Source organism: Equus przewalskii, chromosome 7 (genome assembly GCF_037783145.1).
Source record: "Equus przewalskii isolate Varuska chromosome 7, EquPr2, whole genome shotgun sequence".
Lineage (NCBI taxonomy): Eukaryota > Metazoa > Chordata > Mammalia > Perissodactyla > Equidae > Equus > Equus przewalskii.
The window spans coordinates 3643881-3671635 of record NC_091837.1 but is presented as its reverse complement, the minus strand read 5'-3'; the positions used below and the strand labels follow the sequence as shown (position 1 = coordinate 3671635).

Below are 27755 nucleotides of genomic sequence, written 5' to 3'. Positions count from 1 at the left end.
CAATGCAATATGGCACAGCAAGTTTGGAAGACAGTTTGGAAATTTCTTACAAAACTGAGCATAGTTTTATCGTATGAATCAGCATCCACACTCCTTGCATTTACCCAAATGAATTGAAAACTTATGTCCACACAAAAACCTGTACATGGATGTTTACAGCAGCTTTATTCATAATCGCCAAAGCTTGGAAGCAACCGGGATGTCCTTTAGTAGGTGAATGGATAAATAACTGTGGTTCATCCAGACAATGGAATATTATTTAGCGCTAAAAAGAAACGAGCTATTAAGGCATGAAAAGACATGGAGAAACTTAAGTGCATATTACTAATTGAAAGAAGCCAATCTGAAAAGGCTACACAGTACATGATTCAATTCCAACTCTATGACCTTCTGGAAAGGCCAAACTGTGGAGACAGTGAAAAGATCAGTGGTTTCCAGGGCTTAGTGGGGAGGGACGGACGAACAGGTGAAGCACAGAGGATTTTTAGGGCTTACTGTAATAGTGTGTACACGTCATTATACATTTGTCAAAACCCATGGGAAGTGCAACACCAAGAGTGAGCCCTAATGTAAACCATGGACTGTAGGTGATAACAATGTGTCAATGCAGATTCCTCAGTTATAACAAATGTACCAATCTGGTGGGGGATGTTGATAGCGGGGGAGGCTGTGCATGTGTTGGGGCTGAGGGAATATGAGAACTCCACCTTCTGCTCAATTTGGCTGTGAACCTAAAATTGCTGTAAAAAATAAAGTCTATTTTTTTAAAATCTATTGACCATAATTTCAATTGGTCATAAATTTTTAAAAATTATTTTCCCATATTTTTGGACTCTCAAATCTATTCCATTGATCTATGTCTCTCCTTATGTCAGTAACACACTGTCTTGATTCTTGTAGCTTTGTAGTCAGTTGAGAAATCAGAACATGTAAGTCCTCCAACTTTGCTCTTTGTCAAAATTGTTTGGGCTCTCCTGGTTCCCTTGCATCTCCACTTGAATTTTAGGAGCAACTTGATAATTTCTGCAAAATAGGCACTTGGGATTTTAATAGGGATTTAACTGAATCTGCAGACCAATTTGGGAAGTATTACCTTCTTGACAATATTAGGTATTCCAGTCCATGAACATGGGATGTCTTTCCACTTATTTAGATCTTTAATTTTTTGCAATGATGTTTAGTAGTTGTCAGTGTACGTCTTGCATTTTTTTGCCAAACTTACTCTAAATATGTTTATACATAAATTTTTTTGATGCTTTGTAGGCAGAATTGTTTTCTCAATTTCATTTCTGGATAGTTCATTGTAGGTATACAGAAATACAATTGGTTTTTGTATATTGATCTTGTGTCCTGCAGCTTTCCTGAATTGGTTTATTAATTCTGATATTTTTGTGTGGATCCCTTAGTATTTTGTCTATGTAAGATCATGTCATCTGAGGCTAGAGATAGTCTTAGTTCTTCCTTTCCAATCTGGATTCCTTTTATTTCATGTTCTCACCTAATTGCCATGGCCAGAGCCTCCAGTAAAATGTTGGGTACAAGTGGTAAGAGAGGACATCCTGGCATTGTTCCAAAGCAGAAGCAAAGGGAAAGCTTTGAGTCTCTCACCACTGAGCACAGCAGCAAAGGGATTTTCATGGATGGTCCTTATCAGTTTGGGGGGGTGGGCCCTTCTATTCCAGGTGTGTTGACTGTTTTTTTCTGTGTCTGTGTGAGACAATGGTGTGGTTTTTCTTCTTTATTCTATTAGTATGGCATATTCATTTGATTGATTTTCATATGTTAATTCAATCTTGTATTCCTGGGATAAATCCTGCCTGGTCCTTTTTACATGTTGCTCGATTCGATTTGCTGGTACTCAGTTGAGCAATTCTGCATCTATATTCATAAAAGATGTTGGTCTGTGGTTTCTTTCGTTGTAATGTCTCTGTTGGGTTTGGTGTCAGGGTGCTCCTGGCTATGTAGGATGAGGAAGGAAGCATTCTCTCATCTTCGTCTTGTATTTTTGGTGCATTGTGTTCACTGCATATCCATGTGTTGCTCTGTGTAACTGCCTTGCTCGCTGGGGTCCAGCACTTGGCCCAGCCATGTCCCTGGAAGTTTAGTTTACTGTGTCGACCATGCTTGACCATGAGTATCCACTGGATGTTGGTGCCTGTGAAGGGGGTGTGGTGAGAGTCTCTCTCTGGGTAGATGAAAAGTCAGTGCTCTGAAACCCTGCATACCAGCTCTCAGGTGGCCGTCGGTCAGGCCTTGGGGGAGCTCCTGTTACACAACTGCCCAGGCCTCTTGGTTGGAAATGAATTTTTCCGGGTTTCTGTGAAGGCGTTTCAGAACAAGGAGCATCTGCTCAGTTATGTTTAGGCCACACAGGAGTGAGGTGTGGGAGGGGTCACCCCTGCAGGAAGTGGGAGCCCATCTGAGAAGCTCCTCAAGACAACGTCAGCCACATACCAGAAGGGAGCAAGGGGCTGGCTAAGGCAGAGTGCTCCAAGTGGCACCATCTCGCCTGGGCGTCCACCACCCTGTCACCAGCCTGCTGAGCCAGACAGCCTGCAGGTGCCCCTAACATCCTATCCCACAAACCACATAGAAACCTGACAACGTGGAGAGAGTTCTGGGGGAAGAGGATGACTGTTTTGTTTTTCTTTTGCTTGAATAGATTGTCTTCATTTTGCTGTAGACAAGTTCACACCCTGTGACACCAACCTTTCCACTTTCAAAGGAGTGGGAAGAGCAGAAGGACACAGACCCCACAGTCCCAGAAATAAATAAGCCTGAGGGGAGTTTGTGTTGGTCACGTGATGAGACAAGTGATGTATCCTCATGATGCGGGGACTGGCATGGAGCAGATGCTCAGTCCATGACACCTCTCAGGGATATCCACAAGTGGGGAGCCATCATTCAGTTCCCCCAGGCTTGACAATTACTCCTGGGCTAGAAGGGGCTGCCATTGGGGTCTGAGGGGCCCTAGGGCTACCCCAAGTGGAGGGCTGGACGTCATCCCCAGGGGTCTGCTTGCCTCCTTTCAGGACACTGTCGGTAGCTGGAAGCTCAGAACAGCCAGCATGATTTCTGCCAGTTCACAGAACACTCCCCACAGCCGGGCACTCACTTGTCAGTGGGTGAGGGTGGCTTACTGCCATCCCATTGTGCCAGGAGGTCAGGGACTGCCCAGGGCCTCTCAGCCACATTCAGACCCTCATCTTACCAGCGTCTTGCCTGATTCCCGCAGCCCCCACACCTCCCAAGGTCGAGGGGCCTGGATGGTGCCCAGCTGGTGGAGTCTGTGTGTTGGGATGAGGGATCATGTAGGGTGTCAGCAGCAATGTTAAATGTGTGGGCTTAGTCCCCTCCCAGATCTGGACCTTAGCCTCCACCCACCTCCTGAGGCCACCCCAGTGACCTGGGCTAGTCAGTTGCCTGGAGGCCTGGGCTTCCTCATCTGTGAACTGGGCACAGCCACAGGGCTTCCCCAGAACCTGGGGAGGTGTGGGTAGGGTGGTCTGGGTGCATGTGGGATCATGAGGCAAGGTCCAGTGCTGGATCTGGTGCTAGGCATGGGGTGGGCCCTGCACACTGAGGGGCAGCGATGTGGACAGCAGGGGAGTCAGAGCAAGTCCTGTGTGGTTGAACTCAGCCAGAGAGGTCATGGAGCCTAGGGTACCTAGGGACAGGGGCGTGGCAAAAGGGACTCTGGCACTGATGAGGCAGCAGTGTGTCAAGGTGCAGGGGAGGGAAGCAGGGCCTTGGCATTCAGCGCAGGGCCCAGGGTGCCCCCCACTCCCAGTGGGGTGAAATGATAGACCAAACTGGCAAGGCAGTGGATGGGGCATGAACATCGCTGTCTGAGGTCAGGTGGCCACCTGGGTGAAGCCCAGGGCCACAGAGTCATTCCAATCCTGGGGCCTGGGGGCCTGGCCCCATTCTTGGGAAGCCTCAGGTTTCCAACATGCTCTGGGATCCCAGACCACGGGAGGGGTTCCTAGCCTGGCTCCCTGGGGCTGCCCCATCCCCACTCTCAGAGCCCCTCCCAAACACCCAGTCCCTTGCCCTGGAGGCAGGCTGAAGGGGTCCCCATGCTTCCCTGTGGCCTCCTGCCCACCCTGCTGCCAGGCCCTGAGCCTGCCTCATCCACCCCTGCAGCTGCCAGTGGTTCCAGGCTTGGGTCCTCAGGGCAGGGTCAGAGCAAGGACTGAGGGCTGGTCAGGACCCAGCTGGGTAGCCTCTCACTCCACTCTCACCCTCTTAGGTGCCAGCAGCTGACTTGGTGCTCATCTCAGCTGCCCACCATGGCCTGGGGAATACCCAGCACCGCCAGCCTGGCGCGCTTCTGCCAGAAACTGAACCGGCTGAAGACACTGGAGGAGCCCACGATGGAGACATCACTGAGGCGCAATCTGACTACACTGGACCTGACCCTGCAAGGTGTGGGTGGTATGGTTGGCTTAGGCCTCTATATCCTCACAGGCACTGTGGCCAAGTGGATGGCCGGCCCTGGAGTGCTTGTGTCCTTCAGCGTGGCTGCCGTGGCCTCCCTGCTCACAGCCCTATGCTATGCAGAATTTGTAGTGCATGTGCCCTGCAGGGGCTCTTCCTACCTGTTCACCTATGTGTTCACGGGCGAGCTGTGGGCCTTCCTCGTTGGCTGGATCGTGCTCATCCAGTGTCTCATTGGTGGAGCTGCCATGGCCCGCGTCTGGAGCAGCTACCTGGACGTCATCTTTAGCCACCGCATCCGCAGCTTCACCGAGGCCCATGTGGGCATCTGGCAGGTGCCCTTTCTGGCCCAGTACCCAGACTTCTTGGCTGCTGCCATCATACTTTTGTTCTTGGCTTTCGTCTCCTGTGGAGGTCGTGTCTCTTCCTGGGTCAACAACATCTTCTCCACCATCAGTCTGGTCGTCATCCTCTTCATCATCATCCTGGGGTTTGTCCTGGCCCGCCCACACAACTGGAGTGCTGAGGAGGGCGGCTTTGCACCCTTCGGCTTCTCCGGCATCATGACTGGCGCCGCCACCTGCTTCTACGCCTTTGCAGGCTTTGGTGACATTGCTGCCTCCAGTGTTGAGGTCCGGAACCCAAAGCGAACAGTGCCTATGGCCCTTGCCATCTCAGTTGGTGTAGTGGCTGGCGCCTACATCCTCGTCTCCACAGTCCTCACCCTCTTGGTGCCCTGGCACAGCCTGGACCCTGACTCAGCACTCGCTGATGCCTTCCTCCAGCAGGGCCATAGCTGGGCAGCCTTCATCGTGGTGGCTGGTGCAATCTGTGGTAAGGGGCCCATCTGGACAAGGTGGGAAGGAACAGGGTGGAGGGGCCTCCAGGGGACACATCTCCCCATCTGGGCCTATGCTCTCAATTGCATCCTGGACCCAGGAAGGTGCTAATGATTAGACTATCCACCCGGGCTTGTTGGGAGGGACCTACTTACCACCTCTCCCAGTTGTACACAGCATGTCAGTTCTGGGGATGTGCTTCCAGATCCTTCCAGGCGGAAGGACTCAGCCCTCATCAGATTCTCCAGTGGGCCTGTCACCTAAACTGGGATGTCCCATTCCTGGGTGGTGAGGGGGAGCAATCCTGCACCCCACATACACTCACACTCATTCTCAGAGCTCAGAGAAACTCATGGCCATGTTCCCAAGGGGCCACCCATGCCCTGGCCCACAGCAGCGGCCCCTGTGGGCCTTTGCACCATGCTGACCAGTCTCCCACCCTCTGTCACAGCCGTAATCACTCTCCTGCTCAACATCCTCCTGTTCCTGCCACGTATGGTCTGTGCCATGTCTGCCGATGGGCTCTTCTTCCAGGTATTTGCCCCCAAGCACCCCCGGAATCAAGTGCCTGTGGTGAGCACCCTGGTGTTTGGGTTCCTCATGGCTTTCCTGGCACTGCTGCTAGACCTCCAGGCACTAGTCCGGTTCCTGTCCATCGGAATAATGCTGGAACTCACTGTCCTGACCACCAGCATTATTGCTCTACGCTTCCGAGAGTCCCCTCCATCCAGTTCTCAGAGCTCAGGCAGCCCTGTGGGCACAGAGCAGGCCTCAGCCCCTGAGCCCGGGCAGCTGCGACCAGCCCTGAGGCCCTACCTCCGCTTCCTGAGTGGGTGCAGGCCTGGAGCCGCCGTGGCTTGGGCCCTCGGTGTCCTGGTGGCTTCAGCCGTCACTCTGGACTGCGTGCTGGTCTTCGGGGACACGGCCCTGCACCTCCCGCCCGGGGGCTACACCCTGCTGCTCCTGCTCAGCTCCGCCACGTTTCTGCTCAGTCTCCTCATCCTGGGGGCCCACCAGCAACAGCGCCGGCAGGACACCTTTCAGGTACTTCCTCCAGCCAGCACCCACTGCGCTCAGCCCAGCCAGCTCCCTTCGCCCCTTCCTCCTCTGCTGTGGCAGGATGCACCAGGGCCACAGGGCGGGGGAGGCCAGTGCCCCACACCCCTCTCTCTGCGTGGCAGGTGGGCCCTTATCTCCAGAATCTCCAGAGGCAGAGAAAGGCTCTGTGGACTCCTGAGAAGTCAGGCCCTGGGCCAGCAGCCCTTCCCTGCAGCCCAGCCCTGCACTTGTCCCCTCAGGTTCCCATGGTGCCCCTGACTCCCGCCCTGAGCATCCTCCTCAACATCTTCCTCATGCTGCAGCTGAGCTACGTGGCCTGGCTGGGCTTGTCCATCTGGTTATTGATCGGTGAGTGGGGACCTGGCTGGGACCCCAGGGGGCCGCAGGAGGAGGTCAACCAGGGAAGCAGGGCTGCGACTTGCCCCTCATGCTTGTGCTGCCCTTACAGGACTTGTGGTGTATTTTGGCTATGGCATCAGGCACAGCAAGGAGAACCAGCAGGAGCGGCCCAGGTTGATGGCCACACACAGCAACCTGGAGGAGATGGTACCAGCCCTGCAGCCCTCCAGCCAGGCACTGGCCCAAGAGCCTGGTCGCAGGGAGGAGCCAACCAGTCCATGAGGACCACTGGCTCTTGTCTGCCCTACCCCACCTTCTCAGGAGGCCAGAGGAGCTGGCAGTCCCTCTATCTGGGGCAGCTCGGGTTTTCACACCTGCCCATGCCGGACCTCAGCCCCGGTGCTGAGCTTCGAGTCTTTGGGAGTGGGCCGTGGCCACTGCTGGTGTGGTGGACTCTGCTCAGCGCCATCCAGTTTATGACCAAGTCCAGCTACCTGGGCAGATGGAGTAGGGCAGGCAGGGAAGAGGTCCGAGCCCCAGGAACCCACAATAATAACAGGTCGGCCAGCCATGTGGCCTGCTGCTGTGTCCACTGTGGGGGTCTTTGTGATCCTGAGTCCTTACCTGTCCCCAGAAACCAGATGTTATCTCCAACCTACAGCACATTTGCCGAGGTTCTGTAAGGTGAATGTGCGAGCCCTGGGACAGCCCTGAGTCAGGGACATGGCCAGACCTGGGTCCCGGGATTCTAACCTCAGGCCAGTGCCCTCTGCCCAGCACAGAGGGGAGCTACACACACCAGGCACAGGGGGTCCATGACAGGGTGGGGCCAGGCTCCCTCCCAGGCTCCACACATGTCCCTTGGGGGCAGATATAGAAAGCAGAGCCTGGACCCCAAGGAGGCCACTTAGAAAGGGCAGGACAGTTCTGGGTTCCCTCGGTTTCCCAGGGCTCCCAGAAAGCAGGGCATGTCCTGATCCCTGCCCCAGATGGAGAGACCCCCTGCCCGGGCACACGCATCTCTCAGGCACAGGCCCACATGGCGCATACGGTCGCCGACATGGACGTGCAGGCTGAGGCAGCAGCTGTTTCCCAGCCCAGGGCTGCCCACAGCTTCCAGCAGCCTCTCTCCCTGCTGCCCCCTCAGGGCTTTGTGACAAAGGCTCAGGATGGGACACACACAGGCAGGTGGGTGCACAAGCACCTGGACCTGCTCCAGGAACCTTCAGCCCACCTGGTGACGATGGAGCCCCATCTTTGGGGGTCCCCAGGCCCCAGAGAGGGCTTGGCTCCTGCAGCCCTCTCCCTCCCCACTCCTGACCGTGGGCCCGGGACACAGGGAAATTCTCCAGCAGGCAGGACTCAGGCCCCTGGAGGATTCCAGAGCCAGAACCAGGCCAGCCTACTGGGGTTTCCATGTCCTCTGTTAAGAACATTCCCTCCAGCCCCTGGGCTGCAGCTGGGGTTTGGTCAGAGCGTGGTCCTCGGGCAGTTGCCTCAGGCTGGGGTGGCAGCTGTTCAGACGTATTCTCAGGTGTGACCTTGGACAGCAGTGACATGTGTGCAGATATGCAGCCTCCCCACCCTATGAATCCCAGGAAGCCTGGTGAGCAGATTCCAGGGCATTGGGCTGGTGTCACCAAGGAGACAAACAGAGGGTCCCAAAGGACCCCATGCCCACCAACAACCCCTCTATCCAGCTCCCCATCCCAGCCCTCCACAGCCAAAGGGCTGCCACCAGGAAGGTGCTGGTGCTCATCAGCTGAGAAGGTATGGGCCCAAGAGGTGCCTGTACCTTTGCCTGGTGTCCTAGGGGGTCAGAGCATCTGCCACCACACTCCTCACTCCATGAATGAGACCCAGAGCTGGGAGGGGCCCTGCCCTGGGAACACAGCACAGAGCAGCTGCCACAGCTCCTCTTGTCAGGCTGCCTTCTCCCTGGCTTGGGACTCTGGCTGCACAGACCCCAGTGTGGGGCAGCTGAGAGGGCAGGGGCTCTCCCTGTGAGGGGGGTGCAGGCAGGGGGAGGAGGGCTGGGAGCCAGGCAGGGCCAAGGCAACAACAGCCAGTGTGGTGGACAGCTGGAGAGTGGGGAGCTGCTGGGAACACTGGAGATGGAGCCTGGGAGAGCATCTGCAGCCCCAGCCCAAACCGGAGCCCCATTGGACCAGGGCCCTGCGTCTGTTCCCTGCAGTCTCTACACAAAACTGGCTTCTGTGGTCCCCAGGCAGCACCTGCCGAGGCTGGAGCTTGGGGAGGGACAGGCTGTCTGGCAGCTGAAGGGTGGAATTCTCCCCCTACCCCTGTCCTGGTCCTGCCAGGGCATCAGCCATCAGCCATGGGGACTGACCTTTCTCAGCCCCCAACCCCCAACCCTCAACCCCCAGCCAGCAGAGAAAGGCTACAGGCCTCAGGAATGGGCCAGCAAGTGGGTGCCAGGCCCCCGGTGACAGTGTCCTGCTCCCAGCAGCAGTAGTGGGGGCAGGTGCTGGGCCCCCTCTAAGGCACCTGGGCAGCCGGATGTTGGGGAAGCCGCCTCTCTGCTCCGGGCTGGCAGTTCTCTTCGGGTCCTTTGCCTACAGATGAGGACAGCAAGGTGGGGCTCCAGCCACCACCCTCCAAAGTGTAGCCAGCGTCAGGCCCGCAGCCCCCTCCTCATGCTTGGTCCTCAGTAGAAATGGGCTTCTCCATCCAAGTACAACAGCAGCAGGTCACAGAAAGGGGTGATCTGGGAGAGGCAGGGCAGACCCACAGCCTGGCCCCCAACCTACCCTCCCACCACCTCAACAGCCCTCATCCCGAGACTCAATGTCAGCACAGGTTCTCAGGGGGGCTCTCAGGGGGTACATGCTTACCAGCAGCCAGAAGGAGCCACGATGGCCAGACTCACCACACCCAGCCAGGCCACTCCAGTGCCCAGAGTGAGGGTTGTGGGGATGAGCCCGAACTTCCCTGCCTGAGACCTAGGCTGAACCTCTCTGCCTGTGGCTGTCACTCCCTCCCACCCCTCACCCCTGCCTGCCCCCACCTGTCCTGGCCTGACCCTTACCTGTCTACTGATGAGGATGTTGAAGCAGATCCCGTAGAGCTGAGCAGGCTCCGGGCCTCCCCGCCTGAGGACTCTCCCCAGTGAGTGGCTGTCCTAGGGCAGGAGAGAGTCCAGTGGCTGCTCTGCCCACTCCTGGGGGGCCTGGCCCTCACAGGCCTCATCTTACTCATCCACTGACTCCATCCACTCCCAGCCTGAGTCCTGGGTCTCAGCCCTGTGTCATTGCTGAGAACACAGGGGACAAGCAAGCTGGGACCTGCCTCTCAGAAGCTCCCTGCCTGCTGAGGGGATGGGGACAGAAGGCTCCCTAAACAGACACCAGCAGTGGGGGTGGGGGAGGTGGGGAAGCCTGGGGCTGTGGGGTCCAGAGAGGAGCATGTGCTCTCCCCTGGGAGCCAGGGAAGACTTCCTGCCAGGAGACCCTCAGGCTGGATTCCCAGGGCTCAGGGAGGAGCTCTAGGGAGAGACAAGGGTAGGGAGAACACAGAGGGGAGGGGAAGAGGGCGTGGGCAGGTCCAGCCCCACATGGTTGCATAGAGCTGGAGGGCCAGTGAAGCCAGGCCAGGAGGGCTCAGAGGGCAGTGTCATGGGCATCACCTCCAGGCCTGGTGGCTGTGTGCATGTCTGCATGAGGGTGATGAGGGGGCAGACGGATGGGACAGGTCTGCTTAGGAGACTCAAAGACACGACAATTCATGCAACGCAAGAGCGTTGAGTGCACCTCGGGTTGGAAAATAAAATATTTAGGATTATTATTGGCACAGCTGGGGAAATTTAAATATTAGATTTATCTGCCAATGTTAAATTTCCTGAGTGTGACAAAAGGACATCGGTCACCTGGGGAAGGTCCTCATTCTCAGGACAGCGTTGAGAGGGGTGAGTGTCCAGATATCTGCCACTTACTTTCCAATGGTTTCCTGTGAAATCCATCTAAATATATCTGGCTCTCTAGAGAGGGAGAGAGAAAACAAATGGGGCAGAATGGTGAAAAAATAAATAAAAATAATCATGGTGAGCCCAGATGAAGGCTATATGAGTTTTCATGGCACTAATCTTTGAAGTTTTCTATAGATTCTTGTACTTTTTCATATAAAACCTTAAGGGAAAAGTAAAGAGAAAGCCCCTGTGTCATGGAGGCAGGTGCTAGAGGCAGGGTGGAGTGGAGGAGGGGCTGGGGTGAGGGGTCCCAGCTGCAGCAGGGTGTGGGGAGAGATGGGGTGGAGGCCAAAGTGCTCAGGAGGGAGGCTGGACGGAGCCTGTGCTGGGGGACCTGGAGCTGAGAGACCCCCTCCTGCCCTGGGACCCCCTCACACACACAGCAGAGCGTCCAGAGGGATGGGCCAGGCTGTGGTCTGTCCCGGGGAGGACCTGGCTGAGGAGCAGCAGGCTGACAGTGGGGCTGCACCTGAAGTTGGAGCTCCTCTCCTGCAGCTGGAAGGAGTAGTGAGGTCGGCAGTCGGGGCCCCCGGTATCCAGGTCACCATCTCAGCAGACATGGATTCCACAGCACCGCCCTGCACACAGCACATCACTGCTCCCCCAGCACATGGGCCCAGGAGCCTATCCCCCAGTCCCCGAAGAAACCTGTCCCCACGGACCCACTGCAATGCCAGGTCCTCAAAGACCCCCACCAGCCATGGCCACGAGGTCCCCGATGTGGAACACAGGGCAGTAGGGGCTGAAGTGTGGGTCGTAGGGGCGGTGCTTGAAATAGGTGGCATCCCAGGTCTCCAAGGCACTGGACCTGAGGGGTTGGAGATGGGGGAGGATCATAAATAGCAGGGGACAAGGAGGATCTGGGGCCAGCCAGGACCCACCATGCTCACTTGGTGAGTTGAACTTGCTGAAGGTGACACTGATTTTCATGAACAGGGTGAAGTTCTCAGCCTGGACCAGTAGGGGCTTCCTGCAGGTGGGGGGAGGTAAGGGGCAGGCTGTGCTGGTCCTGGGACCCTGCCCTGGGTTTCGGGGACACTTACACAGGCACAGTGTCACTCTCCATGGGGCACCTGCCCCAGATCTCATGGGTCCTGTGGGTCCCATTGAAGATCACACACTGGCCCATTTTTATGCCTTGAAAACACAAGACAAACTCCAGGCCTCCAATCCCCACAGGGCCTGGGAAGGGAGTGGGCAGGGGGCTGATGGCAGAAAGAAGAGACACAGAGCCACCACCGGGCCTGCAGAGGGGAGACACCCAGGGTCCCAGCCCAGTACCCCAAACCCCCATCCCTGTGGAGGCGCTGGAAGACAGGGCCCACAGTGACCATGGCTGTGCATCTCCGTCTCCCCTTCAGGACATTCCTCGTCAGCCCAGCAGGTCTCCAGTGGATGGAGAAGGCTGAGGTGGTGAGAGAGCAGAGCTGTCCAGGCCCAGGAGGTGTCTCCCCTGAGTGACCCAGCCCTGCAGTCCCCAGGGACACACCCCTCCGCTGCTTAGCCCCCAGGTTCCCTGAGTTTGGGGCGCATGGGAAAGCTGGAGAGTGCAGCTAAATGGAGGTGGTCAGAGGGGGATGGCAACCAGCCCCCGGCCAGATAGGGGTGCAGCGTTGTCTCCCAAGACAGAGCGAGACCTTCCCTCCTGACAGCTCTGTCCCTGGGGGAGCAGAAGTGACTCCTCGAGGCCAAGCTCCTCTGGTCCAATTCAGACGACAGAATAGGGATGGTGGAGGGACTCTGGGAGGGTGAGTTCATGCCAGGGTGGAGGTGCTGGGTGTGGCACACAAAGGGTGGGACCCTCCTCAGAGGAGCCTCTGGGGAAGTGGGACCCCACATACTGGCCAAGGGACCACAGGCCAGTCCCTTCCCCACCTGTTCTGCTGTAAACAGGGACATTAGTGACTGCATAGGGTCACAGAGTTCTGGGCATCAGCCAGGAAGGAGTGGGGACAAGCTCTCTTGGAGTCCCAGACCCCAGAGAGGAAGCACCCTCAAGCGTCGGGCACTGAGACAGACATGGCTCTGCCAGGCTGAGGGTGGATGCTGCTGCCCAGGGCCCCTGGCTCAGGGGCAGCAGGAGGAACGCAGCACCAGGGTGGCAGGAAGGGCTGAGGACTCGGAGAAGCCAACTGAAACGGTGGGACTTTGTGGGGATGGGACTATGAGAAGTGGGCAGGGACAGAGTGGGGCCACCTGCTCTGCCTCACCGTCCTTACCTATGTCTTGAGTCTGGCACTCCTCTCTACCCATGCTGGGCCACCATCTCCTCTGGCCAGACCACATGGTGACCAGCATGGGCTCCACCTCTGCCCTCATCCACCTCCCTCCAGCAGCCCGCATGGTCCATCCCAATACACAGATGGTCGCACCCCCTCCCCTGAGCCCTTCTGTGGCTCCGCTGCTACTGGATCCACTTCAGCTCCTGAGACGGGCTCACAGGCCCTGTGATCCAGGGCAACCCGTTCCTGGCCCAGTCCAAAACTAGGGACAACCCCACTCACTGCAGGGAGCCCTGGAAGGGTCCCAACTCACACAGCTCAGGGCCTCTGCCCACACAGCCCCCTCTGCCTGGACATCCTCAAGATCCCCCTCCAGCCTCGCACCCTGCAGGAACGCTTCCCAAGGCCCCGGGCCGCCTGACATTCCTCCCTGGGTCTCCCAGCTGCAGCTTCTTCCCCCATCGCAGGACTGGCCACCTTGGCTGCACTGTTTGTGCAGGAGCTCCGTGAGGTGGGGACGGTGGAGTTTTGCAAGCCCGGTCTGGGGGAGGCTCAGCAGGTGTTCGCTGGAGGCTGTGACACTACAAGGACACAGTGCATGTGCTGGGAGGGACCAGACGACCAGGCCCCTGAGAGGAGCTGGCAGGAACTCCGCTATTCTCAGGAAGCCAGCTTGTGGGATCTGATGGATTACCCAGCCCTGGCAGTTTTGAGGGAAGGGCCAGAAGCCCGGACATGGACAAAGAAGATCACACGGATTCCAGAAAACGCAGACCCGTGGCCCCAGCACAATTTCAGGACAGTCTACAAACCAAACATTAACTAGACGTCTCTGAGCATTTAGAAAGGGAAGGACATCATGTGTGTTTCTGAAAGTCAGCACATGCTCTGTGCACGTGCCTCACCTCGTTGTGGACAGACCAACCGGGACATGTGTCACCCCAGCCACTGTGGTGCGACCAACGACCAGGACTCAGAGGACAGAGGCCACACAGTTACCCTCCAGCCCAGCAAGCGATTCAGTGTTGGGTGCAATTAATGAAAGATGTCACTATGGAAAATAGAAAGCAAATAAAGTATGTTCTCAGACCAAAAAGTACATTAAAGTAGGAAACAAAAACAGAAAGGTAGCTGGAAAATCCCAAAATATTTACAGATTAAACAACATATGGATGAAAAAAAGACGTCTCAAGAGAAAATGCAAATATTTTTCACTAAATGAAAATGAATATACAACTAATCAAAATGTGTGGAATGCAGTGAAAGCAGAACCTGCAGGGGAATTTATGGCAGTAAATGCACATATTAGGAAAAAAAGGGCCAGCCTGGTGGCCGAGTGGGTAAGTTCGCAAACTCCACTTCGGCAGCCCAGAATTTCACTGGTTCGGATCCTGGGCATGGACATGGCACCACTCATCAGGCCATGCTGAGGTGGTGTCCCATATGCCACAACTAGAAGCACTCACAACTAGGATCTACAACTATGAACTGGAAGGCTTTGGAGAGAAGAAGGAAAAATCAAAACAGAAGATTGGCAATAGATGTTAGCGCAAGGTGCCAATCTTTAAAAAACAAAAAGATCTGACACAATAAGCTGGAGAAAGAAGAACAAAGGAAGCCTAAAGCAAACAGAAGAGAGGAAATAAAAATTACAACAGAAATTAATGACACTTAGGCGTCAGTCCAGTGACCTAGTGGTTAAGTTCCCACATTCTGCTTCGGCAGGGGTCACCAGTTCAGATCCCTGATGCGGACATGGCACAGCTCATCAAGACATGCTGTGGCAGGCGTCCCAAATATAAAGCAGAGGGAGATGGGCACGGATGTTAGCTCAGGGCCACTCTTCCTCAACAAAGAGGAGGATTGGCAGCAGATGTTAGCTCAGGGTAATCTTCCTCAAAAAGAAGAAAGAAATTAATGACACTGGAACAGGGAAATCAATAGAGAAATCAATAAAACCAAAACTAGCTCTTAAAAAAGATTTAAAAAATGGATAAACCTCAAGCCAGGCTAGCTCAGAAAAACAGAGAGAAACACAAATTCCTAATCTCAGAAATGAGAGAGGGGCTATGATTACTGATCCCATGAGCAGTAAAAGGATAATAAAGAAATGTTTGACATTTGATATGTTCCCCAACGAGTTCTTTTGGATCTATAGCGAATCTTGAAATAAACTAATTCAAATCTCTCCCAGACCCTTTGACAGCTGGCTTCTAACTCAGATAACCAAAATATTGATGAGGATGTGAGTTAATGTCTGAATCATTTCCATCTAGTAAGACTCTATCATGCATAAATTAGACATCAGCAAAATGCAAAACTTGTGGGATTCAAAGGACAACATTTAGAATGAAAAAAGACAATCCACAATATAGAGAAAAATTTGCAAATCGTATATCTGATAAGAAACATACCTAGAATATATAAAGGATAGCAGCAACTCAGTTATAAAAAGACAAATAACCCAATTTTCAAATAGGTCAATGAGCTGAACAGACATTTCTCCAAGAAGATACACAAATGGCCATTGAGCACATGAAAACATGTCCAACGTCATCAGCCGTCAGAGAAATACCGATCAAGCCCACAGTGAGAAGCCGTTTCACACCCACAGCGTGGCTAGAATCAAAGACAGACGGTGAGTGTGGGTGAGGACGTGGAGGAACTGGGACCCTCACACGCTGCTGCAGGAACGGGAAACGGTGCAGGCGCTTTGGAGAAGGTCCTCCTGGCATCCAAACAGGGACACAGAGAGTGACCATCTGACCCAGCAGTTCCACTCCCAGGTGTGCGCCCAAAAGAAATGAAAGCAGATGTCCACGCAGAAACTTGTGCAGGAATGTTCACAGCAGCCACAGTCATAAAAGCCGCAAAGTGGGCACAACCCAAATGTCCCTCACCTGAGGAAAGGAGAAATACATCGTGCTAGAGCTGCACAATGGATATTCCTCAGCAATCAAAGCAATGATGGGCTGACACACGCCACGACACGGATGGACCCGAAACCGCTACACTGAGTGCAAGGAGCCAGACACAGAAGGTCACACACTGTGTGATTCCATTTATACAGAATGTTCTAAACGGGCCAATCCATAGAAACAGAAAGTGGATTTGTGTCTGCCTAGGCCTTAGGGGTTGGGGGAAATGGGCCTGTCTCCTAACAAGGAACGTGTTTCTTTAGAGGGATGGTGGAAAGCTTCCAGAATCGACTGTGTTGATGTTGCACAATTCTGTGAATATACTAAAAAACTGAATTGCATGCCTTCGAGTGTGACTTGTATGTGAACCGTATCTCAGTAAAGCTGTTCCCGTGATTAAAAGACAGCATCGTGCATCATCAACAGAGAATGTAACCCCCAGAAGGGAGCACAGAATCTCGTTCACTCACCTTACAGGATCTGAACTAGGGCAACGGAACCCAGCGGAATTCTATTAGCTAACGATCTGGGTAGCAGGAAATCCTGAAATATTCACGAAGATTTCCATGTTTTAATTTTCAGAAAAAGGCATCAAAGGTTTAAAAACTCATATTCATAAATGTCTGGAAAGAATCATCATCACTCGGGGGAGGGGAGACGGGCAAGTCGTCAAACGGAAAGAAGTGTCAGTATTTGGGTCACACAGATCTGCACCCTGAATGTGAAGGTGGACCCACATCACCACTCCACCCCCAGGGATGACCTCAGAAGTCAAAGAGGACAATTAACTATCTCTTTCGAAAGCATCAGTTTGTGAAAAAACAACATATTAAGAAATAAACATTTTAGGAAGGGGGCCGAGCAAAATGGCAGGGTGAGCTGACCCGGGATTCTCTCTCCTCCAAAATACAACAAAAGATTGGAAGAACTGAATTTCAGAGAATAAACATAATGCCAACTCGTTAGAGACCTACAATACCAAGAAGGCGGAGATCATAAACCTTGCTTACACCCTCTGAGGCGCTGGAACGGTAGGAGAGAACATCGCTCCCTCCCCTAGAGTCTGCGATCGCTGCCGCACGGGTCGGGAGGGAGCGGGGGAGGGGCTGCATGACCAGGGGATCATCCAGGACTCCTGCCACTGATTCAGTGGAGACCAGCTGCTGGGGGGAAAGCTTCCGTCCGCGGGGACCCCATGAATCAAGGGCCTTGGGAGACTAGAGAACAGAACTAATCTGAACCCAGACTGGCGCGTGTGAGTAACAGCCCCCCCCCCCAAAAAAGCCAGTGGGCACAGCCATCTTGCCCCAAGGCGGAGAGCTCATAACACGCGGCTCTCGACCCCCATCTAGTGGCGAAAGGCCGTAACTGCAACTGAATTCTACCACCATGCGAAAAACACGCTCCTCTACCATCCAGCAATTTATAAAAGCCCCAGACCAGAAGGAAAACAATAAAAACATAGAATTAAGTCCTGAGGACTTGGAATTAGGTAAACTAAGTGATAATGAGTTCAGAGCAGCTATAATCAAAAAACTCAATGAGGTACAGAGAAAGAGAAACAAGCCGAGTTCTGGAGTTACTTCACAAAAGAGATTGAAATCATAAAGAAGAATCAAACAGAATTACTTGAGATGAAAAACACAATGGACCAGATAAAACAGAATATGGATTCCCTGAATGCCCATGTAGACAACATAGAGGAGAAAATTAGCATAATCGAAGATAGACAGGCTGAATGGTGCCAGACAGAGGAAGAAAGAGAACTAAGAATTTTAAAAAATGAGGAAAAGCTCCAAGAGATAATGGATTCAATGAGGAGTAAGAACATAAGGATCATAGGAATTCCCGAGAATATGGAAAAGGAAAATGGAGCAGAAAGTGTGCTTAACGAAATTATTGAAGAGAACTTCCCAAATCTAGGGATAAACGGAGAAATGTGTGTAGAGGAGGGTTTTAGATCTCCTAGATTTGTCAATGTAAAAAGAGCTACCCCACGGCACATAGTAGCAAAGTTGGCAAAAAGGAAAGATAAGGAAAGAATACTCAGGGAAGTAAGAAAAAAAGAGAGAATAACCCATAAAGGAGCCCCTATCAGACTGTCAGTGGATTTCTCTACAGAAACCCTACAAGCTAGGAGAGAATGGAGTGACATATTCAAAGCTTTAAAGGATAAAAATCTTCAGCCAAGAATACTCTATCCAGCAAGAATTTCCTTCAGATATGAGGGAGAAATTAAATCTTTTCCAGACAAACAAAAGTTAAGGGAATTTGTAACTAACAGCCCTCCATTACAAGAAATCCTCAAGAAGGCTCTCATACCTGAAAAAAGAAAAAAGGGAGAAAGGGGACACAATCCACAGACTAGGGAGACCAATGGATAGAACCAAAACAGGATAGCAAATATTCAACTATAGCATTAGGGTAAAGGTAAGGAAACTACCAAAGCAAGGACGATCTTATCACTCTAATTCTACAAATTCATAAGATGAGCTGGAATAAAAAATGAAAATAATTATTTAGGAGGGGAAGAGCAAAGGGTCTAAATCAGTATTGGTCAAGTAGGTAAGAGACCACCAGAGAATAGACTATATTATACACGAGATTCTAAATACAAACTTCAAGGTAGACACTAAAATAAAATACAGAACAGAGTCACAAATCATAAATAAGGAAAAATCTAAGAAACCCAGCATAAGAAATTGCAGTATTAAACGGGTAGTCTAAAGCAAACAGGAAAAGAAACGCAGGAAAACAAGATGATGAGCGACAGATTAACAGCACTAAGTCCACATGCATCAATAATCACTCTCAATGTGAACGGATTGAACTCTCCAATAAAAAGACACAGAGTGGCAAAATGGATTAAAGAACACGATCCAACAATTTGTTGCCTCCAGGAAACACACCTCAGCCCCAAGGACAAACACAGACTCAGGGTGAAGGGGTGGAGGACAATACTTCAAGCAAATAGCAAGGAAAAAAAGGCAGGTGTTGCAATTCTCATATCAGAGCAAGTGGATTTCAAAATAAGACAGGTAAAGACAGACACAGAGGGACAATATATAATGATCAAAGGGACACTTCATCAAGAAGAAATAACGCTTATAAATATCTATGCACCCAACACAGGAGCACCAAGATTCATAAAGCAACTATTAACAGACCTAAAGGAAGATGATAAAAACAACACAATAAAATGCAAACTGGTACAGCCACTATGGAAAACAGTATGGAGATTTCTCAAAAAGGTAAAAATAGAAATACCCTATGACCCAGCCATCCCATTACTGGGTATCTATCCTAAGAACCTGAAATCAGAAATCCCAAGAGTCTCTTGCACCCCTATATTCATCGCAGCATTATTTACAATAGCCAAGACGTGGAACCAACCTACATGCCCAGAAACTGATGATTGGATAAAGAAGATATGGTGTGTATACACAATGGAATACTACTCAGCCATAAAAAAAGACAAAATTGGCCCATTCGCAGCAACGTGGATGGACCTCGAGGGTATTATGTTAAGTGAAATAAGCCAGTCAGAGAAAGACGAACTCTATATGACTCCACTCATAGGTGGAAGTTAACATATTGACAAGGAGATCTGATCGGTGGTTACCAGGGAAAAGGGGGGGAGGGGGGAGGGCACAAAGGGGGAAGAGGTGTACCCACAACATGACTAACAATAATATACAACTGAAATCTCACAAGGTTGTAATCTATCATAACATTAATTAAAAAAAGACACAATAATAGTAGGGGACCTCAACACCCCACTCATATCAATGGACAGATCATCCAGACAGAAAATCAACAAGGAAATAGTGGAACTAAATGAAAAACTAAAACAATTGGACTTAATAGACATATATAGATCACTCCACCCTGAAGGAGCTGAATACACATTCTTCTCAAGTGCACATGGAACATTCTCTAGGATAGACCATATGTTGGGAAACAAGGCAAGCCTCTACAAATTTTAAAAAATTGAAATAATAACAAGCATCTTCTCAGATCACAGTGCTATAAGGCTAGAAATTAATTACAAGAAAAAAGCTGAGAAAGGCACAAAGATGTGGAGACTAAACAACACACTACTGAACAAGCAATGGATCATTGAAGAAATTAAAGAAGAAATAAAAAAATACCTGGAAACAAATGAAAATGATAGCATGCCATACCAACTCATATGGGATACAGCAAAAGCTGTATTAAGAGGAAAATTCATCGCAATACAGGCACATCTTAACAAACAAGAAAAATCCCAAATAAGCAACCTTAAAGCACACCTAACTGAACTAGAGAAAAAAGAACAAATGAAGCCCAAAGTCAGCAGAAGGAGAGAAATAATAAAAATCAAAGCAGAAATAAATACTATTGAAACGAAAAAGGCAGTAGAAAGGATCAATGAGACAAAGAGCTGGTTTTTTGAGAAGATAAATAAAATTGACAAACCACTAGCCAGACTTACAAAGAAAAAAAGAGAGAAAGCTCAAATAAACAAAATCAGAAATGAGCAAGGAGAAATAACAACAGACTCTACAGAAATACAACAGATTATAAGAGAATACTACAAAAAACTATATGTCAACAGAATGGATAACCTGGAGGAAATGGATAAATTCTTGGACTCCTACAATCTCCCAAAGCTCACTCAAGAAGAGGCAGACAATTTGAACAGACCAATCACAGGGAAAGATATTGAAACAGCAATCAAAAACATCCCAAAGAATAAAACCCCAGGACCAGATGGCTTTCCTGGGGAATTCTACCAAACTTTCAGAGAGGATTTAATACCTATCCTTTTCAAGCTATTCCAAAAAATTAGGGAAGATGGAACACTTCCTAACACATTCTATGAGGCCAACATCACGCTGATACCAAAACCTGACAAGGACACCACAAAAAAAGAGAACTACAGGCCAATATCACTGATGAACATAGATGCAAAAATTCTAAATGAAATTTTGGCAACCAGAATTCAGCGATTCATCAAAAGAATCATACATCATGATCAGGTGGGATTCATACAAGGACACAGGGATGGTTCAACATCCGCAAATCAATCAACGTGATACACCACATCAACAAACTGAGGAATAAAAACCACATGATCATCTCAATAGATGCAGAGGAGGCATTTGACAAGATCCAACAGCCATTTATGATAAAAACTCTGAACAAAATGGGCATAGAAGGAAACTACCTCAACATAATAAAGGCCATATATGACAAACCCATAGCCGACATCACACTCAATGGGCAAAAACTGAACACCATCCCCCTGAAAACAGGAATGAGACAAGGATGCCCTCTACCACCACTCTTATTTAACATAGTACTGGAGGTCCTGGCCAGAGCAATCAGGCAAGAAAAAGGAATAAAAGGAATCCAAATAGGGAGGGAAGAAGTGAAACTCTCGCTGTTTGCAGACGACATGATCTTATATATAGAAAACCCCAAAGAATCCATTGGAAAACTGTTAGAAGTAATCAACAACTACAGCAAAGTTGCAGGGTATAAAATCAATTTGCATAAATCAGTAGCATTTCTATACTCCAGTAATGAACCAACAGAAAAAGAACTCAAGAATACAATACCATTCACAATCTCAACAAAAAGAATAAAATACCTTGGGGTAAATTTAACTAAGGAAGTGAAGGACCTATATAATGAAAATTACAAGGCCTTTCTGAGAGAATTGGTTGACGACATAAGGAGATGGAAAGACATTCCATGTACATGGATTGGAAGAATAAACATAGTTAAAATGTCCATTCTACCTAAAGCAATCTACAGATTCAATGCCATCCCAATCAGAATCCCAATAACATTCTTTACAGAATTAGAACAAAGAATCCTAAAATTCATATGGGACAACAAAAGACCCCGAATTGCTAAAGCAATCCTGAGAAAAAAGAACAAAATGGGAGGCATCACAATCCCTGACTTCAAAACATACTACAAAGCTACAGTAATCAAAACAGCATGGTACTGGTACAAAAACAGGTGCACAGATCAATGGAACAGAATTGAAAGCCCAGAAATAAAACCATATATCTATGGACAGCTTATCTTTGACAAAGGAGCTGAGGGCATACAATGGAGAAAAGAAAGTCTTTTCAACAAATGGTGCTGGGAAAACTCGAAAGCCACATGTAAAAGAATGAAAATTGACCATTCTTTTTCACCATTCACCAAAATAAACTCAAAATGGATCAAAGACCTAAAGGTGAGACCTGAAACCATAAGGCTTCTGGAAGAAAACGTAGGCAGTACACTCTTTGACATCAGTATTAAAAGGATCTGTTCGGACACCATGCCTTCTCAGAGAAGGGAAACAATAGAAAGAATAAACAAATGGGACTTCATCAGATTAAAGAGCTTCTTCAAGGCAAATGAAAACAGGATTGAAACAAAAAAACAACCCACTAACTGGGAAAAAATATTTGCAAGTCATATATCTGACAAAGGCTTAATATCCTTAACATATAAAGAACTCTCACAACTCAACAGCAAAACATCAAAAACCCAATCAAAAAATGGGCTGGAGACATGAACAGACATTTCTCCAAAGAAGGTATACTGATGGCCAATAGGCACATGAAAAGATGCTCATCATCGCTGATCATCAGGGAAATGCAAATCAAAACTACACTAAGATATCACCTTACACCCGTTAGAATGACAAAAATATCTAAAACTAATAGCAACAAATGTTGGAGAGGTTGCGGAGAAAAAGGAACCCTCATACACTGCTGGTGGGAATGCATACTGGTGCAGCCACTATGGAAAACAGTATGGAGATTCCTCAAAAAATTAAAAATAGAACAACCGTACGTTCCAGCCATCCCACTACTGGGTATTTATACAAAGAGCTTGAAGTCAGCAATCCCAAAAGTCCTAAGCACCCCAATGTTTATTGCAGCACTGTTTACAATAGCCAAGACGTGGAAGCAACCTAAGTGTCCAGCAACAGACAAATGGATAAAGAAGATGTGGTAATATATACAGTGGAATACTACTCAGCTGCAAAACAGAACAAAATGATTCCGTTTGCAATAACATAGATGGACCTTGAGAGAATTATGTTAAGTGAAATAAGCCAGCGAGAGAAGGATAATCTGTGTATGACTCCACTCATATGAGGAATTTAAAATTATGGACTAAGAACAGTTTAGTGGATACCAGGGGAAAGGTGGGGCAGGGGGTGGGCACAAAGGGTGAAGTGGTGCACCTACAACATGACTGACAAACATTAATGTACAACTGAAATTTCACAAGATTGTAACCTATCAATAACTCAATAAAAAAAAGAAATAAACATTTTAGACTCATGAAGAATTGAATCTTCCAGATTCCCAGTTTTAAAACTATAAACTTGTGAAGAGTCCATTTCACAGGCACTGAAGGGACTCTCCTCCTCGTGGTTGGAGTGGATTCCAGACGTGACAGACGCCTCAGGATACAACTGAAAAGAATCCACAGTGTTTGCAAAGGGCTCTTTGTTGACCCTGAATCCAACCCTAAATGCTCTATCAGACAACAGACACAAAGGCGGGTCAGCACAGCCAGCAGGCAGAGAAACGAGGATCATGGGAAATTCAGTACTTTGCAGTGATGGTGCAGGGTGAGTGTCTGTTAAAATCTATCAGGGTTTAACGTACCTTCCACGAGTGAGCAAACACAAAGTGGTTCTGGATGTGTCACAAAGCTGTGCACCTGTTCGTGATGCCAATCTTTGTCCCCCCTCAGCTCATGTGACCATCACTGACCATAATACACTTTCCTGGGTGCACACTGCTCACCAGGGCCAAGGTGCCTGAGATGCTGGTGCCACAGAAGTCCCAGCTACTTAGCCAGTGACACCTCTAACCTGCACCTCCCCCGTTCTGTCCTGGCAGGTCAGGAGGACCCCCACCCACCCCAGCCCAGGGGCTCTCCAGTGACTTTCATGACACAGTCAAGGTTTAATGACTTTGGAGGCCTGGGGTCACCAAGCACGAATGCATAAAGAAGCTGCCCTGTATGTGCACAATGATCACATCAAGGAGCGTTCTTGACACTGAAAAGGAAGGACGTCGTTTCCAGAATAAAGGACAGACCATCCGAGGAAACAGCAGTTGCCAAGCTCCCCCTGACATGTGCATGCACATAATATACAAATAGTACTCACCCCACCTTTCTAAGGGGTTCCCTCCTCCCTAAATGGAGATATGAGAAACCTACCCCCAGGGGTGTGGTGAGAAATGAGCACAGGGAAAGTGTGAATCCAGCCCCAGCCCAGAGCGAGAAGGAAGACATGTCAGCTGCTTGATTCTCACACACACGTCTCCTCCAGGCCTTGATGTGCGCACTGCCCGCCGTCAGGGAAGACTGTCCCGGGCCAGCCTGGGGCAAAGCCTGGCCGTGGGGACCAAGCCTTGGAGAGGCCCAGGTGGGGACACCAGGTCACAACGCAGGGGCCCCATGACGTCATTAGTTCAAAGCAGCTGAGGTCCACTCTGCACACCCACCTGAGCACTGACCTACTTTGTACCAAGCACAGCGCTGGGCGGCCACGGTCGGGAGCAAGTCAGCTCCTGCCCCCCAGGAACGTCAGACCCAGGGAAACAAGAACCAATGATGGCCTCGGACATCCAATGATCACTGATCTAGTGCTTCTTGTAGAGATTTACATAGAAACATAGAGAAGCAGGGCATTTGAAACACAGTCAACAGAAACTGGGGAAAAAAACATAAAATGAATCATCTAGCTAAATGAGTGTGGGGAAATCGTTTGCTTGTGGAAGTTTGGCAGGATGCTCGGGACCTGTGACGGCTGCTGGCTGAGTGTGAAGCAGAGGCAGCAGAACAGAACCACTCAGCGAGGGAGCCAAGCACATTGGGGGGAGACTCCACCCAGAGCGAGGTTGTCATCACTGGTCCGCAAATGACCTGTGGTAGAATCTGACCCTCCCCCAAAGTATCCCCCAAGGGGTCATTTTATTCATGGAGACCCACATGAGCACCGTGTGCTTCAAGCTCTGGAACAGCAGGACATCAACTGGCCCACACATACCAGGCCAGCCTTGGTCCTCTACCCAGCAGGTGCCCTGGTGCCAACAGCGAGCCCACCCTGATCTGCCTGAAGCCGATGGTGATGGTAGCAGCAGAGGTGAAAACTTTAATGAGTGACGGGGCAGGAGATGACGTCCAGCAGGAACCCCAGCCAGCCAGGAGGAAATACTGAGTGGTCACAGGTCTGCCTGGTCCCAGAGGACATGCGTGGAAACGGGCTGGGAGATGGGGTGTGGGTGGGACTGGGGCTAAGGGCCAGTGGTGACACACCCTGTTTGGGCTGGTTTGTAGAGCAGGAAAGGAAGGCTGGGTTCTGAGGCTCTGGGCGCATCTCTAAGTGCCCTGGCCTCTCAGCAGAATAGGGGAGGGCTGAGGGCTGAGGGAACCTGTAACCCCCCGCCCCCCACCACACACACACACAGGGACAGCCCTCAGAATGCAAAGAAGGACATGCTGAGGGCAGGGGCAGCCCCAGGAGGCAGGTGCCTTGGGGCCCCAGGAAGAGCAGAACCGCAGCCCCCATCACGGCAGGAAGGCCCGAGGGTCTTAGCCAAGGGCAGGAGTCCCACAGGAAGGCCAGCAGCACAGCACAGGCGGGCTCACGGGAGGTGTAGGAGGAGACCAGGAGGGACATGATGGCCGTGGGGCCAGAGTCACATCCCGGGAGGTGCCAGGAAGACCTACACGAAGCACCCATGAAGGCAGAGTAGAGGCCAGACTGTTGGGGAGAGAAAGCGATGAGCCCCCAGGAGGCACATGGCACGCCCATGGCATCCCTGGTGTAGACATCTGAGCACAGGGGTCTGTGTATCCATTGGGTATGTTTGGCACACCAGCACACACAGGCAGGGTAACCGCTCACCCTCTATCACCCACGAGTGTGACCTGCAGTGACCAGGGGACCTCTTTTCTCCCCGTACCCATCTGGTACCACCTGGGTGCCACCCGAGGGAGCACAAAGGCCTGTGTGCCTCTGTGTGTGTGTGTGAGTCTGAGGAAGCGTTCTTAAGGCCACGGTGAGCCATCCCACTGGCCCTATCACACAAACTAGAAGTAGCTCGGTGCCTGTGTGATAAGGGTAACAAGAGCAGGTACAGGGACATGTGTCTGCCCAAAGGCACTCACATGCTCTAGATTGTAAACCAAGGATTCTTGTGTCCCATGGGGTTGGAGCCCTGGGTGCCCCACTGTCTGGAGGGGATACTATGCATTTCTCCTCGGCTTCTGGGTGGGCGCTGAGACCTGGAGTGGGGTCAGGCCGTGGGCGTGGCATGCAGCGTGCAGCAAGGGCAGACATGTCATCTGGGGCAGGAGTCAGGCCCCTCAGCACAGGTGGGTGACTGGGGAGTGACCTTGAGCCCAACCTAGAACCTGGCCATTAAGTCCATCTTCAGCCACAGCACAGAGTCCTGGGACAGCCAGGCCAGGATGGGCAGCCTCCTCTGCACGGCAGCAGGGGGGCAGCAGAGGGCTGGTTGGGCCATGAAGGCTCCTGAGGCCAGTGCCTTCACAGAAGAGCCCATGCCTGGGGTAGCAGGAGGGTCGACACAGAGCAGCAGTCAGGGTCCCAGCTTCAGAGAACCCAGCAATAGGGTGGGGGTCCAGGGCATCAGCAAAGGCACAATCTGTCTCCCCTCCAGGGGGTCTGACCCAGATGGGTTAAATGCTCCCTTGCTGGTCTGAGAGGAAGCCAACAAGCTGTGCAGAGGGGCCTACACCAAGGTGGGCCGTCCCCTCCCCTGCTCACTGCTCTCCCCGAATCCCCCTGCCCAAACCCTGGGCGCCTTCTCTCCCTGCATCAGTGCTGGCCCGGAAGAACACGGTAAAGGATTTCTCAGTGAGAAGCTGAAACATTCATTAGACTCAGTGTTTCTCCTCCCAGAGAATTTGTTTCCTTTTTTTTCCTCCCCAGGGAATTTAACGGGGAGCAGCACAGAGACAAGCAGGGTCCAGGGGGCACCCTTTTCTGGCTGGCAGGGAGTGGGTGGGGCACTGGCTCCCTGAGGCCTGGAGACTTCCCAGGTGCGCACCACTCCACCCACTGAGGGGGACGGCAGTGCGGGAGGGGGATCTCCCATCCTGAGGCCACGTCTTACCCAACCCCTACCTGTGGCATCGCATCCCTAAAGAGGCCCCAGGGATTCTAGCCATTTCTGGGACAAGGCCAGATTCCCCTGCATCAATTCAGGGTGCACAGCATCCTCTAGGATCCTGCATGTAGAGCCAGCCCCAGACCACCCCTCACCCCAGCCCCTGGAGCCTGCTCCAGGCAGAACCCAGCCCCCAGCTCCTAAGCTGCTTGCTCTGAACCCTGGGGTCAAAGGGTGGGGACCCCACACCAGCTGACAGTCGATGGCCTGCTGGCCCAACAAGGCTGAGGGCAGCGGGGACACAAGTGGGAACTCAGTGGGTGTGGAATGGGGGTCCCCAATGGAGGTGCCTGCACCCTCAGATCCCACACTTCCCCTCACGTCCACCACGCCCCGGTGACCCTGGTTATTCCCAGCAGCTCATCCACCCAGTCCAGGAGGCTGGAGGAGGGCACGGGAGAGGGAGAGCCCCCAGTGCCTCTGCTGCAGGGGACCCCTCCCTGGTCTCCCCCAGGGGTGCCCCCACCTCCCCCACCCCCACCCAAGTGGTCCAACTGTGGGCTGGGGCTCTGCCCATCCACCCATGAGCCCTACTCCACTGCTCTGTGTGACAGAGAGCAGATCACTCACCTCTGTGCGCCACGGTCTCATCCTCTGTCACATGGGGTCACAGTAATACCTCGTCATGGGATTGTCACGGGATTAGCCAAGTTAACGCTTTCTATGTACAGCATGCAGCAGGGTGCCTGGCACGCGCCCTCCCACTGTTAACTGCTGTTACTATGTTGTCCCAGGAGTTC

General features: G+C 51.4%; 1 protein-coding gene and 1 pseudogene across 3 annotated transcripts in view; one reads left to right on the top strand and one right to left on the bottom strand.

Annotated features, from left to right (window-relative positions):
• The window catches only part of LOC103545684 (cationic amino acid transporter 4-like), a 54510-nt gene extending 43764 nt beyond the window's left edge, over positions 1–10746 (top strand). For all 3 annotated transcript variants that reach the window (XM_070628275.1, XM_070628274.1, XM_070628273.1), the window contains 4 exons: positions 4253–5274; positions 5731–6323; positions 6578–6686; positions 6787–10746. In XM_070628275.1, the coding sequence (XP_070484376.1) occupies positions 4293–5274; positions 5731–6323; positions 6578–6686; positions 6787–6959 (1857 nt within the window). In that variant the 5' untranslated portion in view covers positions 4253–4292 and the 3' untranslated portion in view covers positions 6960–10746. The remainder of the gene's footprint in view (positions 1–4252; positions 5275–5730; positions 6324–6577; positions 6687–6786) is intronic.
• LOC139084624 (P2X purinoceptor 6-like) lies at positions 9254–12915 on the bottom strand (annotated as a pseudogene).
• Positions 12916–27755: the final 14840 nt, after the last annotated feature.